The 17,208-nt window shown below is 41.8% G+C and overlaps 2 protein-coding genes across 3 annotated transcripts in view; both read left to right on the top strand.

Annotated features, from left to right (window-relative positions):
• The window catches only part of LOC118420737 (valine--tRNA ligase-like), a 28,656-nt gene extending 17,512 nt beyond the window's left edge, over positions 1–11,144 (top strand). Inside the window, exons 14-27 of one of the 2 annotated variants that reach the window (XM_035827694.1) lie at positions 2,098–2,265; positions 3,212–3,214; positions 3,839–3,944; positions 4,156–4,226; positions 4,669–4,794; positions 5,460–5,633; positions 6,220–6,298; positions 6,650–6,777; positions 7,401–7,556; positions 8,016–8,222; positions 8,690–8,801; positions 9,195–9,367; positions 9,842–9,991; positions 10,521–11,144. In XM_035827694.1, the coding sequence (XP_035683587.1) occupies positions 2,098–2,265; positions 3,212–3,214; positions 3,839–3,944; positions 4,156–4,226; positions 4,669–4,794; positions 5,460–5,633; positions 6,220–6,298; positions 6,650–6,777; positions 7,401–7,556; positions 8,016–8,222; positions 8,690–8,801; positions 9,195–9,367; positions 9,842–9,991; positions 10,521–10,589 (1,722 nt within the window). In that variant the 3' untranslated portion in view covers positions 10,590–11,144. The remainder of the gene's footprint in view (positions 1–2,097; positions 2,266–3,211; positions 3,215–3,838; positions 3,945–4,155; positions 4,227–4,668; positions 4,795–5,459; positions 5,634–6,219; positions 6,299–6,649; positions 6,778–7,400; positions 7,557–8,015; positions 8,223–8,689; positions 8,802–9,194; positions 9,368–9,841; positions 9,992–10,520) is intronic. The other variant, XM_035827695.1, reaches the window with a different exon arrangement.
• A 1,673-nt stretch (positions 11,145–12,817) lies between these two features.
• Positions 12,818–17,208, top strand: part of LOC118421876 (protein wech-like) — an 11,190-nt gene continuing 6,799 nt past the window's right edge. Inside the window, exons 1-6 of the mRNA XM_035829381.1 lie at positions 12,818–12,857; positions 13,672–14,166; positions 14,707–14,924; positions 15,481–15,634; positions 15,996–16,352; positions 16,997–17,184. Coding sequence (XP_035685274.1) covers positions 12,833–12,857; positions 13,672–14,166; positions 14,707–14,924; positions 15,481–15,634; positions 15,996–16,352; positions 16,997–17,184 — 1,437 coding nt within the window. The 5' untranslated portion in view covers positions 12,818–12,832. The remainder of the gene's footprint in view (positions 12,858–13,671; positions 14,167–14,706; positions 14,925–15,480; positions 15,635–15,995; positions 16,353–16,996; positions 17,185–17,208) is intronic.

A 17,208-nucleotide genomic window follows, 5' to 3' on the forward strand; every position in this document is an offset into this window, starting at 1 on the left:
TAAGACACTCTGAGGTGGCAGCTTCTGTGTCCTCTGCTTGACCAGCGCTCTTCCTAAAGAGACAGAAAAGTGACCACTCGCCTTTTATGCATCCAGATCTGTTCAATACTGAATTATGTATTCAAAATAACTGAGACGTACCCAGTGTATACATGTAGGTCGTCGAGGGGAGATTGAATATACTGCCGGGAGGGTCCAAGGAATAAAATGACATCCTGTTTATCATATGGAAGAGTTATAAATTATATCATACACAGAGGAAAAGGTCAACTTCTGCCTAATGATTTTAAAGAGTTTAATATAAAAACACAGGAGAAGAAAAGTCAATTTCCTTCTAAAGTTTTTTTTGTCAACTACAGCAGTTATGAAAAGGCTGGATAATTGTGCACTGTGGCAGTACAAAACTTCAAACTTTAAAATGGTAATCTTAAACATTGTCTACATGCCTAATGAAGAACTAGTACAAGGGACATCCTGTTGTTTAGACACTTACTATAGGGAATCATAATATTATGCTTCAGGCACTTGTCTGGGTGGAAATTAGTCTAGACACAGTGGATATTGGCTCGAGTCACCTCAAGTCACAGTTTTTTACAGTGGTTATAAAGTGTGTTTAATGAAGATTGAACTACAGTAGAAGTCGCTTATTTGCATACCCAATTTGCCAGCGAATTCCGTGCAATTATCCGGCGTGCGCGAGAATGCGAAATTACCCAGTTGTACCGCACCACCATTGGGATTTGGGGATTCCGTGCAATTCACCGCAGTGTGCGTTTATCCGACGTGCAATTAACTGGCTTTCACTGTATTACTAGGGACATCCTGTTTTTTTGGACACTTGGAATCATATGCTTCAGGCAGTTGTCTGGTTGGAAATTAGTCTAGACACTGTGAGAGTGGATATTGGCTACAGTCTGAATCAGGGCTCTAGCCAGCTCAATTTTTTTTTTCCGTCAGCCAATTCCAATCATCATGAAAACCGCGAAAATTCATTTTCCCTATGACACTACAAAGTAGTAAATGTTGCCATTGAGACCTTGAAAAACAGGTTTTAATGAGATTATCTTAATAATAATATGCGAAAGGGCGCCGACACACATTGTCAACAATCATAACAATAGCAAAACAAACAGTGTGTGGCTTTTACGGCCGTGGACGGCGTCCCCAAGCCGCCTGTAGCTTCCTCCAATGATTTTTGTCCATCAAGATTGACAGATTGGTTATAAAATTTTTCCGTCAGACACAGCAAATTTCCGTCAATTGACGGAAAAACGGACGCTGGCTAGAGCCCTGGTCTGAATGTACAGACCATTAGAGATACTTGCAACAAATGGAAAATTTGTGTTCTGAAGGACCATTTTAACTCTCTGTTTTCTTACAATAAGACCAATAATTTTAGCTACAACTACATGTAAATATTTTAACAGCATCTTAAACATGTTATTGTTTCATGGGCAATTTCCTTTGTAACATCTGTAACATAGTGCTGTGCACAGTTACCAGGGCTCGAAATACTGTAAATGCATTTAAGTTCGCGGGGATTTAATTTCGCGTTAGCGGGGAAAGGACTGTTCGCGGTGGTTATAAGTTCGCGGTAGCACTATGCACTGTAGTCTCTTACTGCCTTGGAAAAGTTTTCGCGGTGGTTTTAAGTTTGCGGTGAAGCGGCAACACAAAAACCGCGAAAATAAAACCACCGCGAACCGGTACACTGTACTGGTACTCACCCCTAGTTGGAGACATCATAGAACTGTATACCTGGTTTATAAGCTTTAGAGGTAGCGCGCGTAGTCCAGTGGTTAGCGGCCCTGCCTCTGGAACTAGAAGCTGTGGGTTCGATTCCGGCTGTGTCGCTCACCCAGCATGCACGCTACCGGAAAGGGTTGCAGTCCTTAGGACAGGACATTAAGCCGTGGTCCACTATTCATTGTGCTTGTCGAAAAGAGCTAGGGGAATTTACCCGGTACAATGAACCTGTAAATACTGTACATAGCATCTGTCCTCTCTGTCACGACCAGTGGAAGACTAGCTCTTCAGTGAGCTAAAACTGGATCGAGATCACTTTCCTTTTCCTTAACAAAATCCTTGACTTTCCAGGTTGTTCGTAACGGCGAGCTGAAGGTGATCCCGGACTTCCACGAGGCCACGTGGTACCGGTGGATGGAGAACTGCCGTGATTGGTGCATCTCGCGCCAGCTGTGGTGGGGCCACCGCATCCCTGCGTACTTCGTCACCGTGGACGACCCCAGCGTTCCTGCTGGAGCTGTAAGTTATTAGCCTGGGTACCATCCGGAAAGTAGTTCGCTCCGGCGTTCATTATATACTATAAACAGTCGCTTCTAGCTCTGACATTCATTGTACACTATATACAGTCGCTTCTCTGTGTTTCCGTCTGGGAACGCGGACCATCTCAACGTTTGGAATCGTACAAAAAGTGGAAGCACGCGTTGATTGGCCCCTACTCATGTGCGAATTATGGAATGGGTTCAAACGCTCATTCCAACCGGTGTTCCAACACCGGAAAAGAACACCGGAAAAGCCCTGCGTCCCCTTGCGCATGCAGGCGCCGGGCTGTTGTCATTGAACGAGTGCTCTAGAACTCATTCCTTACTTCGCTTATTAACTGACGTTACCACCAAAAGATTTGAATGCGCACGTCTCCAGACGGATAGCAGAAGCGAACATAGGAGCAAACTACTATCCGGATGGTACCCAGGCTAGTAAGTTATAGAGGATTCACAAAACTTATACAGTTGCCTGAAGTTTGTTGTACAAAAGAAGAGTGGTTACAGGTTACAAATTGAAAGCAAAGGGTGTAAGAAGCACTAAGGTCAATGGAACTTCATGATTCATAAGGAACCAATCTGTAACACTCTTATTACCTTTGCCGAGAAGGTTATCTTATCTGTAGCATTTGTATATGTTTGTGTGTGTGTGTCTGTGTGTGTGTGCGCATGTGCGCTTGTGTCTGTGTGTCTGCATAGAATTTGCTTTTTTTTTCATATATTTGGTATGTGGAGTAGGTCTTTATGCCAATCATGAGACCTTGTTTGAAATTGTTACTTACAGGCTTCAGTTTAGATTCACTGTGTCATTTCTGAAGGACGCATATTTTTCAATACTTCTGTGCTAAAGTATTTTTATAGAGTACACTAAACTGTTGTATTATCTTTAAACTCTTTCCTTTCCTGCTGCTTAATGTGTTCCTCAGGCGGTAAGTCTCTTATAGAAGCATGTGTCTTTCTTGACAAAAGACTGGGTCTCAGACCATCTTTCATGCCTGTGTATTCAGTTCAGTCTGGCTTGGTTTTCAATTCTGCTCTCGGCCTTTATTCATATTGACCTTGGAACAGCTAAGACTTTGAGTCAATGGCAAGGATTTTGTTTTGACATATCAGATTTTATTCATTCCACTGAATATCGTCCACTTTCTGCCTTAATTTGAGTTTCTTAAGGAGCAACATCGTTGTGGTGAGACAAAATTCATAAATTCTGACAAAATCAGCTGTTGTTTTCTCAGTTAAGAAATGTTTGTTAGTGCCTTTAGTCTCCTTGCTACGTGTACCTCTCTCTTCAATCAAATCAAATCAAACTTTATTTAATCGAACTTGGCAGTGAAAAATTCAGACTGAATTGTGCCGATTGTACAAATAAGTTCCAAGAAGTTAAAACTGCAAATTCACTGGCAATTAAAATCAGAAGATAGGTGGAATACATTTTTAAAACCATTTCGTATACATGTATCAGTTAAAATCTCTTCACGATGTACATTCCAACACCACAACATCAAAACAACGATGATGGACGGGATGACAAGCATGTGTTTTTTCCTGGTCAGGATGTTGATGAGAAGTACTGGGTCAGTGGCAGGGACGAGTCCGAGGCTCGCAGGAAGGCTGCTGAGAGGTTTGGGGTGGCAGAGGACAAAATCTCTCTCAGACAAGGTCTGGACTTTCTCCCTCTTTTATTTGCTATCAAATATGTCATTTTATGATCTAGTAAACAAAATCTCATTTAAAGTCAAACAAAGTCTGACTTTTCTACTTTCTCTCTTCTCATAAAAAGATGTGCAAGTATATTTAATTCAAATGCTACCATTTATGTTACATGTATTTTCTTTTTTGCATTTACAAATTTAACAATTTTGTGCTTCAGATGAAGATGTTCTGGACACCTGGTTCTCCTCTGCTTTCTTCCCATTCTCCATATTTGGCTGGCCAGAACAGGTTTGTTTTTTATTACCAGGTAAGGTACCGTACAGGTAGCAGTTGTATATGGCTTGTTTATCTGGAGACCAGGTAATATTGTTATATTCGTTGACAATAAAATTGAAATGATTTTAAAGATTTATAACACACAGGGGGCCACCTGGCACAGCAAACCACCCTGAGTCACAAGCCACATTAAAACAGTCATGACCATTTTTACATAGTTTAAACCATCCTCCAGTCACCAACTTCCATCCTTCAAAAATCCTTTTGTGGTTACTGAGACCAAGTTAGACTATAATATAAGTTTATAACTTCCAGATTGTTTTATCATCTCTTATTTCAGACAGAGGAGTTTAAATTGTTGTACCATGAAACCCTACTAGAGAGGGCACATGATACTCTGTTCATCTGGGTCATTCACACAGATTCAGAGCTGTTGTTTTATCTGTTATTTCAGACAGAGGAGTTTAAGCTTTTCTACCCCGGGACCTTACTGGAAACCGGACATGACATCCTGTTCTTCTGGGTTGCTCGGATGGTGATGATGGGACTCAAGATGATCGGCAAACTGCCCTTCAAGGAGGTGGGTCATTGTCAGAAGTGTGTTACCAGGCAAATGGTTTAACAACATTTGAGGGTTTGCAGTACTTTCATGTTTTTTTGCAAGGTGCATTATTATAGTATTGACAAACCGCATGTTTGTATACAATCTTTCTTTTTAATTGCAGATTATTTATGAGTGTTTTAAGCCCTGTTGCATGTAGCTTGTCACTGATAACCACTCAATATCTAACTCCAAGCGTTGTTTGATACTTTTTTATGAAAATCTCCCACTGTATTTGAATTTTGATGACACTGTACAATGCAAATTGTTCTAAAATATTGCCTACATATTGAAGCCACAGAAACTTGTTTTTTTTTTTTTTTTGGTCAAAAGTGATGAGATTTTGCATTACAGGGGCATGGTATAGAGATATACATACATGTAGGGTTGGATACCGTTACAGAAAATTCAAGTACAGGTACAGTTCAGGTCCAGAGAATCAGGTCCAGGTCCGGACATGAACCTGGACGTAAATATTTGTGAAAACCATGGGAAGTATGAATGGGTTATACACAAAAACGATGGTCTCATTTTCTATTTGGCAGAGAATCCAACTCCCACTGGCGTGCCGGTACTGTAGTTAATCATTCTCTTCAAATTTTCAGTCATCAGTGTAATATCCCCGCAATCCTGCATCTTCCCAGGTGTTCCTGCATGCGCTGGTGCGAGACGCCCATGGCAGGAAGATGAGCAAGTCGCTGGGAAATGTGGTCGACCCGGTCGATGTGATCAACGGCATCACGCTGGAAAACCTCCACAAGCTGCTGGAGAACAGCAACCTGGACCCGAAGGAGGTTGCACGGGCGAAGCAGGGACAGGTAAGGTTACAACACATCTGTTACAACATACCTATTACAACACACCTGTTACAGCACACCTGTTACAACACACCTGCTAGTGCTAGCCTTAACCTACATACAAACTGCACTTGTCAGGCAAAACAGGGACAGGTAAGCAGGATTTGAAATACATGACAACCTTATGTTTCAGCCTAATGATGGTTGTATGCTCAGCCTGGTAGTCTGAGCAAAACTTGAAGTTACCCAGTGGTACCAAATTGTGGTCCCCACTCAATTACACAACCTTACATCTAAATATCCACCTGACATCTAAATATCCCATTTTATCATATTGAGGGAATGAGACATGATTAGATGATAATAATAATAACTTTATTGCACAACAATTGTACGATGTAACGCTGATTGCACTCAATAGTACTTTATACCAAAGATTTTACAAATGTTGAAGCATCAAGTCCAAGCTATTTCGATCTTGATAGGACAATTCCAGCCTGCATTTTTGACAGGCCTTAGTTGCTTATGAAGCAAATCTATAGTTTTGCCTAATTTGCAAAAACTCATGGATGACATGGTAGTAAAACTATATGTTGTTCCTTCCCAGAAAGAGGACTACCCCAACGGCATCCCAGAGTGCGGCACAGATGCCCTGAGATTCGCTCTGTGTGCCTACACTTCACAAGGTGATCTTACGTAACATTTGTTTACCCAATATACTAGCTGATTTTAACCTATAGAATCAATTCAGATGTAAGTCAGTTTTGTGTATTGTCTCTGATATAAGCATTTGAATGTTTGTACTAGGTTTGATATATACATGCCAAGTTCTCCCATAAAACTTTTAAAAGAATCATAAAAATCCACTCCCTTTTTAGTTATCCTGTTTGAATAATGTAGTTTTTTTCTTTGTTCCATGTTGTCTGGAAGATCTCCTGTCAATACTGTTAAGCAATGCTGGTGAAAACATACCTATAGTGGAGGTGATAGCACGTAATTGTTTACACTTAGGTGTGGTCATCGTTGATGTTTTCCAGGGCGTGACATCAACCTTGACGTGTTGCGTGTCCAGGGCTATCGCTTCTTCTGTAACAAGATGTGGAACGCAACAAAGTTCGCCCTCACCAGCCTTGGTGAAGGCTTCCAGCCCAGGTTTGAGGCTAAGGTGAGTTCAGCAGCCTCGTTGAGAGCTTCCAGATACCATCCTCAGTTGTAACTGCTGGCTGAATCTTTTGACTTGCTCACCATGTCAATTTGAATGAGCCAGCACCAGGCTACACTTGAAATCACTTCAAAATGTGGTGGGTAGGGGTGCATACTGGTAAAGAAAGTTCTGGTACATGTCTGGCACAGGTCCAGAGGATCAAGTCCAGATCTGGACCTGAACCTGGACGTAATTGTTCGAACTTGTGAATGGTCATGGCAAACTTGTGAATGTCATTGGTCATTTTCTACTTGGCCCAAAATCCGGTCCTACCACTAGGGGTGGGTATCAGTACGATGTACCAGCATAACACAGTTTTTTCTTCTTGGACCGTCCGGAAAAAAACAGACTTGATTTTTTCAGGTCTGTTTTTTTCCGGTCCTGATTTTGTCAGGTCTGTTTTTTTTCGGACGGTCCAAGAAGAAAAAACGGTGTTGTACTGGTACATCGTACTGGTATCCACCCCTAGTGGTAGGACTAGTGAAAAATGATGGTACACCAACATTGCTGAACTTGTTATACACATGGACATACATGTATACTTCTTTAAGTTCACCATTATTATGATGCCTCCTATTCCACAGCTATCGGGTAACGAGCGCCTGATTGACCAGTGGATCCTGAGCCGACTGGTGGCGGCAGTCGACGCAGCCAACCGCGGGTTTGAGAGCTATGACTTCCCCCTGGTCACAAACGGCATCTACAACTTCTGGCTCTACGACCTCTGCGACAAGTATCTGGTAGGAATCTGAATCTGTATTCTATAGTTAGGATACAATGTAGTCTCTATAATCTGCCTTCAGTGTAAACAGACATGGCAGTGAATCATATTGTGCATTCAATGGCTTGTCACATGCAGCCCATTTTATTCCAAGTCTAATTCCAAATATGTAGTGTTCATTTTTGGATTTTAATCTATTTTAGGCATTGGTCTAGTATACTATTAATTAGACTCAGACATTGACTTATTAGTGTTATTTGAAACAAAATGCAGTTAGGTTTGCATCCATCCAGTTAAACTCAAGCTCATTGTCTACAGTAAAGATGTGGCAGGGAAAGAGACTTCATGCCAGATGTTGTCTGGAATGTTTATTTGATTCCTAGATGGGTGGATTGATCAACTGATTGATTGATTAATTGATTTTTCGTATGATTTGTTGATTGATTAATTGATTGATTGATTGATTGCGTTTCCACAGGAAAGCATCAAGCCCATTATCTACGGTAAGGACGAGGCAGCAAAGGAGACGACGCGTCAGACCCTGTACACGTGTCTGGAGGTGGGACTCCGCCTCCTCAGCCCTTTCATGCCCTTCATCACTGAGGAGCTATGGCAACGGTTGCCACGGCGATCAAATGAAGCCGCTCCCAGCATCTGCGTGGCGTCATACCCAGAGGCAGAGGAGGTAGGAATAATTTTGTTTCTTTTAAAATTTAAAGTTTTGTTTTCAGACGGGAAATTGGCAAACTTCAAAATAGCCATTTTTCCCTCAAAAACTTTAAAAAATGAATTAGAGTTAGCGGAAATCAAGTCCAAAACAATATTTTCTACACATCACAGGCACATCTTCTGCATTATTTCAAAGTTACAGGGGCAAAACTACCACTGGAGATGACCTACCTATGCTGTGATACAGACCTTTCAGTTAGGAGTGTTAACTGCAGCCTCATTTTGGTGGATGACCCCAGAAAAATCAAAATGGCCACCAAATCTGGAATAGGGTCTATTACATGTACATGTCAATCAGTTCCCTTTCCTAAGCAATAAATCTTATTTTATTTACTTCAAGTTACAGGAAAGTCTTTGAACAATTTGTGCCTGAAAAAAAAATTTTACATACACTAGCTCATCATCTGTTAACTTGTTTCTTAGTTCCCATGGAGACAAGAGACACTGGAAGAAGAGCTGGACTTTGTTCACGAGGTCAACTGTAGAGCTCGGTCCATCCGGGCAGAGTACAACCTCACCAAGCAGAGGCCAGAACGTACGTACACATGGTCACATTTTACACAATAGCGCATCATTCTGTATCTGTATCTATAGAGCCAGTATAACTGCACCAGCTTTTGCAACTGTATAGCTGGTTAAACTGATCTTTGGCATGATGCACCAGCTTCTGTATCTGTATAGCCAGCATAACAGCTTTGGTGTGATACACCATGATCTTAGCAGACATGCAACACAACAGCAGCTGAACTTCTGTCCACTCACTTGGTACATGTGCAATGTAAAGCTAGCAGTTGGTGTTGATGTTGTAGATCCAGTGTGCCCTGTTACCATACTTAACAGGTAATTGATACCCAATATGTCAGTAAGCATACTTAATATGTTAAAACATTACCTGACTCAAAAGTCTCTTGCATTCTCGCCCCTCCAGTGTACCTGCAGTGCTCAGACAACTCGGTTGCTGAGATGCTGAACAAGTACACTGACATCATCACCATCCTGAGTCAGAGTGGAAAGGTCACGACCCTGGTGGACCAACCCCCGCCCGAGGGCTGTGCCATCCTCACTGTGTCTGACAAGTGTACTGTGCACCTCTTACTTAAGGTAAGGATGGCAATAGACTTGGATAATTAATGATCACTTTCTTGTTTTTGAGAGCTTGATAAAGCAACAATCAAAAACCACAGATTGATTTCTTTTGGTTTTATGTCAGTCTTAGGGCTGGTAGTACTGGTAGTACAAAGAAAAGACGGACACTATGTACGGCATTTAGAGCATGACTTGAATGCATGACACAGAAAGATATCAGAGGCAATATATATTGTAGATCCATTTTAAGCTACAGATTCTACATTGAATGTCGTAACCTGAGAATTTGTTGGGCAAAACAGTAGCGGTAGAATGACTGGAAACTACTTCTTGCTGCTATTTATAGCCAATGTAGGTGGCGCTGATAGCAAGCAAAAAGTTGGAAGTAAGTACTCCCTGGTTGTGCCTAAAGAACCTTACTATATGAATAATTGCCAACCTGATGAAGCTATTTACGGATGTACCTTTTGTTGTTTTTCTTCCTCCCAGGGCATGGTGGATGCCTCCAAGGAGATTGGTAAGCTTGAGGGGAAGAAGACGACCCTGAATAACCAGGTGGACAAGATTCTGCAGGAGATGAGCATACCTGACTACGAGAACAAGGTGCCGGAACAGGTCCGCACTAGGAAGGATGAGAGGGTGAGACACTAAATCTGTGAAACCATTTTCAAGATTCATTGTTTGTTTGTTTGTTTATGCAACCTTTGTTTATTCATTAAAGCTTAAATCGGCCTGCAAGCCACTTTTTATTGAGGTCACGAGGGCAGAGGCATCCTACATGTATTATATATGCTCTGCTGTATGTGTTTGTTAGATTGTCCATATCCCCCATGGATCTTAGACATATGAAGTTATTAGCAGAAAAAATCTGATGTTCTTTCTTTCAAGTTAGAGAGCAATTGATACTTTGAAGTAGATAATTTCAAGAATGCCATCAGTTTGCGATCATGCTACATGTGACCATACCTTTAGGCATGATGTACTAGGCATGGCTTAAATTGGTCATAGCAGTTTTCTTTAAGTTTCATGTTTCTGTATTTAACAAATATTGGTTTCGTGTTTATAATAGCACAGTAAAGATCTGTACATGCAGGACTGTACTTTAAATTTCTGCATTAATTCTGTGATGTCTGAAAATGCTAACAACTGTTGTTTTCTCCCTCTACAGAAAACCCAGTTGGAAGGAGAGATAGAAGCCATCACCAAGGCTATTGAGAACTTCCAGAAACTTCTATGAGCATCCAGGCTTAGGCTCTTTCAGGTTTCAACTCGACCCCCCTCTCACGGAATTGGGACCATCCATATTTCTGTAGGGTCATCAGCTTTTGGGATAGTCCACCTTGTGGCAAAGGGATGAAATAATGCAAGATACTTAATAAGTTTAAGTATTAGGTACAAATATTCAGTACATGTTGACATATAATTTGGAGAAGACATTTATCATTATGCATTCTTTACATGTACAACTGTTCTATGGACACAAACCTAAACAAAGCCGTTGAAAATATTTTAAGAAAATGTAGATACAAGTCAGAATGTTCGGTTTAGTCTCTTTAGTAACTTTGTAAATTTGAAATTTGCATCACACATGATCAACATTCGTAGGCATATTGCCTGTCATTTAGACTGATAATTCCTTAGGTGATATTACTTGAAGTTTTTAGATATACAGCACAGTAGAAAAGGTATAAGATATTCCTGGAGAAAGAGCTTGTTAGTTGCAAGTCTGTCTCAAAGGCGACTGTATAAGTTTAGACTACCCTGGCTACAGGTATGTGATTTGAGGAACTTGTAGAATAATGCGATGCAAACTTTCCACCTGACTGAAATACAATGTTGCAAACCAAATGTATGATGAACGGTTTCACCTGATACACCTTTTGAGACTATACTAAAGAAAAGCCTATTATTTAAGTGTTAAGATCACTAAAGTCAAGCTTGGCATACTTGAGTCCTAAGAATAAATTCATTTCTTCTATTGAAGTTTGCTTTTGTAGAATTTTTTGTTCGTTCTGATTTGACTTGTGTAAAGAAGCAGCTTGTCTTCTGTCATTGACAATGACTGGGGCAAGGAAAATAGATTGTAAAAAGCACTACATGTAAGTCTAAAATGATGCCTCAAGACAAACGTAAGACCTTCCTGTTACCCCAATTCTACTGATTTGGTGACCTCGCTACGACCTAAAATTGGACAGAGCGCTTAACGGTGCACACCCCAGTTTTTCCGCGACCGGGGTCCGTGGTAGTCCGCGACCAAAAAGTGACGAAAGGCTTCCGAGGGCCCATGTTTGAGTTGACATTTCTCATTATTTCCTGCGAAATGACATTAAACGGTTACATGGCTGAAAAGCGTAGGAAATGGTGTGTTTTTGGTGCAAATTGTGTTATGGTCCGCGCGTTGCTTCCGCGATATCCCTACGCCTGAATGTAAAGAGGCCCGTGACCTAGATTTACCTCTGAAGCGCTGTGTCAAGCAAAGTTGCAATGCCGCGCGCCGTGGATGATTAAAAAAACTGTAGTACTAGAATTTTCTTTATAATTGGCTGGATTAGTCTTTAGATTTTCCTCTTTCTGGCAGTATCAGTCGTGCTTGCCGGAAAAATCTTCATCTGTTTTATCCAATGCAAAAATGCCCGATTTTGTGCATCATTTTTGACATGAAAATAATGTTTTTTCCCTATAATTTTTCAAAATTAGAGAAGTTGAAGGATCGAAACTCAGTTGGTCTTGTAGCTGAAGGTATATCCTCTCACCCCATATACAGTTATTTTCCTTCAGGATAATTCCCGGGAAGAGATGGTCGCTAGACTTGAGGGTGTGCCGCCTCCATTTGAACCCCCAAATAAACTGGTGTGTGCCCCCTTAACGAATTTAATACATAAAAAATATGTTTTTACGTTTTGTTTGTTTTGTTGTAATTTTCAGTCATACTTAATCATTTTACATCAAATTTAGATTGTGAAATCAATGGATAGACAAACCCAATTCAGGTCGCATCTCGATCACCAGTGGAAAAGGGGTCAGCAAGCCGTACTGAGTGGATGAAATGGTAAGGTGTCTGGCCACAGTCTTCGTTTTTAAGCACTTATGTGCCAGCCAGTGTATACCAAAGCAGGGCACAGATTATGAAAGAAACTAGAAACAACCCTAAAAGAAACTCCGAAGTTGTGTGCCATAGTCCTATCTGGGACTCCTTTCTTGGCTTTCCGTTATTAACTGGAAACAGATCTTCGCGCTTGGAAACAAGACCTCAAAACAAAAACCGGTCCATTGTACGTCACAGAGAGACAGACAGTTAAAATTGTAACAATAGTAATTACTATTATGCTTTCCCATCTTTTATGACGACTTTAGTTGTTATGATTGTCCAACCCTTATCTTTCATCCGGATTGGTCGAGAGCAGTCACGTGACAGCGGTTACTCGCCACCTTGTTCCAGAACGTGGTTTGTGAAGACGCGAATGACGCAGTAGGTAAGTTATGGATCGAAAGTCGTCTTATTTAGGTAAGTAAAGGTGTCAACAAGTTGTTTGAAAGATACGCGAAATCATACGATGTAAAGAATAACACTGTCACTGAGATCTTAGGTAAGTGAAAGTTTGAAAAGTTTCTATATAACGTAAGCGATAGATAATTGAGTGAGTGTTGGATGATTTTTTTTTTAATGTTACTTACAGTTTTTCTTTGCACAGCAATTATCAAGTTTGCAACGATATTTTTTGTTGTTATCACACTGATCTTGAAGGATGGATAGAGTTAATTGTGATGTGGGACCGAAGTCAATTCATTGGAGTGAATTATAATTAGATCTGTCCTTGGTGCTGAAAACCGTCACTTGGTCTATAGACGAAGAATAGAATTTATAGCAAGAGCGAAATTTCCACATTTTGATGTTAATCCATAGTGCATTGAAATTCAGCAAATGTAGTGAAGGTGTAATAGTAGTCCTTTTACATAGAGAAAGGTAAAACTTTTACCTGAACATTACGACATAGCACAAAGCTAGTGGAACTGTGTTTTCCGTTGTTCTTGTTGGTGCTGGAATGCTGTTATTGTTCCATTGTTGTTAGTGAATGTTGTTCTCGTTGTTCCATTGTTGTTAGTGACGATGTGGGTTGTTTTTCTGTTGTTGTTCTGTGTTCCATATAGATTCGTTACCGTTAGCAAACCACGTAAGGTATCGGTCCTGCTAGCTCGTAGCTGAGCGTCGTTTCAACAAGTAACAGTGCTTACACCTAAAAGTCTTAGTCAGGTATCTTCCTTTTGTTTTCAAAGGTTTTAAAACATTTTAAGATAGACCATATTGGATTGATTCGAAGCTTTTGAGATGGAAGAGAACGGTTCTCAGCCCCGTAAGCTATGCTGTACGCAGTGTGACGGCAGTGACAAGAAGGGTGCAACCGCCGCCGCCGGAAGTTGTGCCGAGTGCTCCCGGTTCCTCTGCAAGTCCTGCCTGCCGGGGCACGGTACCAGCTTCCCGCACCACAGCGTCTTCCCCCTGCCCCCTCAGGGGGGTTACAGCCAACCCCTCACCAACCAGATCTGTCGCTACCACAAGGCGACCCCCCTAAGCTTCTACTGTAACAACTGCGACCGGCCGATCTGCTTCAAGTGCGCGGCGGAACACCACTGGAAGCACCAGTGCGTGCAGTCGGACCAGGCCGCCATCGCGGAGAGAGCGTCTCTGGCGACCAGCCTGGCCCTGGCGAAGCACAAGAGCCAGGAGTTCGCCAAAGCGCGAACTTCGGTCAGCGGGATGGTCCGGGCCGTCCAGGACTGCTACAAGAAGACGCTCTTGGATATCTACGAAGCAGGTATTTATCAGTTGCTACCTTCGCAAAGAAAGTAATGTTATGTTTTGTTATCGTAACGTTTCTACGTGTGTACCGTTATGTATGAGGATGAACAGCATAACTCAAGATAAATTAAGAGGGCCGTGTTGATATTTGGCATTTGGGTAGGTCTTAATAAGACCTTGAACCTCACTAAAACGTTTGTTATTTGGGTGAATTAGATTATCAATTGACACAACTTATACAAATGATGGTCTTATTGTATAATCAACAAAAATCTCATAAAACTCATAGAGGTTAAAATCATTTTGCGAATGTATGCTGTCGTGGAAATCTAGTTAATTAGAATTTTTTTGTTCTCTCTCAAACAATTTTTTATAATCTTTAGCGATTGTCGTTCATTGATGTTTCGGTTATAGATCAAACAAAACACTCAGGGGAATCGTATAGATAGGTAGTATTTAGGTGATTAAAATCACTTTTAATCTACGGTTCCTAAATTGTACTTTGTAATGTATTTTGTGCAAAATAAGAAAGGAAACTAAACCACAAAACATACAGGAAACGACTACAAGAAAGCCATCGACCAGCGAGTCCGCGCTCTGGAGGAGGAGCTAACCATGGGGTACTACGCTCAGCAGCTGTCACTCGCTAAGACGAGAGAGGAGTTTGATGGACAGCTGTCAGTTATCCAGCACAGAGAGGCGCTGTTCCAGCACGTGCTGCAGTCCGGCAGTAACGTGGAGCTTCTGTCGCACAAGAAGGAAATTTCAACACAGGTAGATTAACAGCCCCCCCCCCCCCAAAAAATGGAAAAAATCTGTTGACCTGATTTTAAGCAATTATAAAATGAACACATTATATCGGCGAGGGTCCATTGGTCACAGAAAAAAGGGAACAGTAGAGGTTATGGTTTTTGTTACATTCCTAACAAGTTTCAAACAAATCAAACGTACAAAAGGCATCTAGCTTTGTTAACATGAGGATAGGATTCTAAAACGGGAGTGGGAGTTAGCCTGGCTACCATCCTTGTAGTATGTTAAACTTTGCTTCTGCTAGCCTGAATGTCATTGAAGCGATTGTATGATAAACGTCGGAGCGAACTGCTATCTGGACGGTACCCAGGCTAAGTAGGAGTCGGATACTCCACCAAACATTCCTTTTCATGTACGTAACGAAATGCACCATTGGTTTCAGTATTGCCTATTTCCAAGTCTTCCCAGACAATTAGGTCCAAGTCCAGGTTCAGGTCCGGACCTGGACCTGTTCCTCTGGACCTGAACCGGACTCGTACCTGATATTTCTGTACTCTAATATTTCTGTATTCACCCATAGGTAGAGCAACTGGAGGCCATGAAACCACATACCTGTTTCAAGGAGGACAGGTTTTTGAAGTTTTCGGTGGCCGACAAGAGCAAGGTGGAAGACTTCTTGGTGGAAAACTTTGGGAACCTGAAGGCGTGTCACCTGGCTGATCACCTGTCCGCAGGTGTGTTTGCTTATCTATTTGTTTTTTTCCTTGTGTCAAATAATTGTAAACCGCCTTTATGTGTAGCGTGCCCATGTCTGTGGGTACTTGAGTAAGTTGAATCTTGGCTGTTGTCGCTCACCCCACATGCATGCTCCTGGAAAGAGTCACAATCTTTAGGACGAGGGCGTTAATCCATGGTCCACTGTTCATTGTACATGTCGAAAAGACCTAGCGAACTTCTCCGTACAATGAACCTCTAAATACTGTATAGCGCCTGCCTTCTCTGCCAAACTAGTGGAAGCATGGAGAAATTCTTCAATGTGACAAAGAGCTAAAATGGTTCGAAGTCACTTTCACTCTCTTCCTTCACTCTTCGCAGACGCTACTTCTCAAGATCTGAAGCCGGCCAGAAGCGAGAGTTCCATCTCCAGTGAACACGTGATCAGCAGAGACATCGAAGTGTCGTCTGACATTCCCCACGTGACGTCAGCCGGCGGCGACGCGCCTCGTAGCAACGCAGACGACTTTATCCCCGGCGGGATCACCATGTCGACGGCACGACCGACAGAGGAGGTCGTCAGGGAGACGAAGTCGGACTCGGAGATTCTGGGGAATGGCGTTGCCATGGCGACGCAGGTGTCCCCGCAGGTGTGGGGGTACAGGGGTGGTGGGGGAAAGGTGACGTCATCGGTCTGGCACCCCCAGTCTGCTCCGGACCTGAGTCAACTCTTCACAGGTAATGTTCTGTCCCATTTCAAACCGGGGCCCGGCCGGGCAGATTTCGGGAACGAAAACGTAAGATATGAAAGAAAAAAACACATAGGACGTCACAAATATAGTCATGAGCATGATTTGATTATTGTACTCCTTGTACTTACTTTTTTTTAAATTTCCGTTTCCGCAAACTTCCCGGTCAAGACCGTAGCATTACATGTACGTTACGTTGAAGAACCTCCAGTCATATGTGAGGTTTCAGTTACGTTGGCAACTAATCGAATATGCTATCATTGACAAACGAAATCGCTCACAAAATTCAATGTGTCTTTATGAATTTATACACATACCTCTTTAGTAGCACAAAACGGCTGTGCAAGAAGTCTTCTCATTGAGGTGTTTGATAATATAAGATTACCGTCTGCAGTTTCAAGCTTAATTTTTCTTAGAATTTTAAATAAAATATATTTTTACAGTTTTCATGATAACGAATTTTAACAAATACACATAACAAATAACAAATAATATAACAAATAAGATAACACATTCGAAACGCCTTCTTAGCTTACCTTTGGAAGACACTTTCTGAAACAGGTTCAACATTAAAAAAACTTTTAGTTTATAATAGTTTTACAATTTTATAGACACTTTCATGCCATGTCTCAGGTGCGCCCACCACAACAGGACCGGTGTGGAGCCATGGGGGGACACAGAGTGGTTTCTCCGGCGGCAGCAACGCCAGTCTGTCGGCCTGGGAGCACGCCGTCAACGCGCAGCAAGTTGCAGCGACCGGCAGGAGCGGCGGAGGGTTCTCTCCTTCCATGCCTACTGGAGTCGCCTCTGCACTGAAACAGGTTCAACATTGAAAGCTTTATATA

This window comes from Branchiostoma floridae, chromosome 8, assembly GCF_000003815.2.
Source record: "Branchiostoma floridae strain S238N-H82 chromosome 8, Bfl_VNyyK, whole genome shotgun sequence".
Taxonomy (NCBI): domain Eukaryota; kingdom Metazoa; phylum Chordata; class Leptocardii; order Amphioxiformes; family Branchiostomatidae; genus Branchiostoma; species Branchiostoma floridae.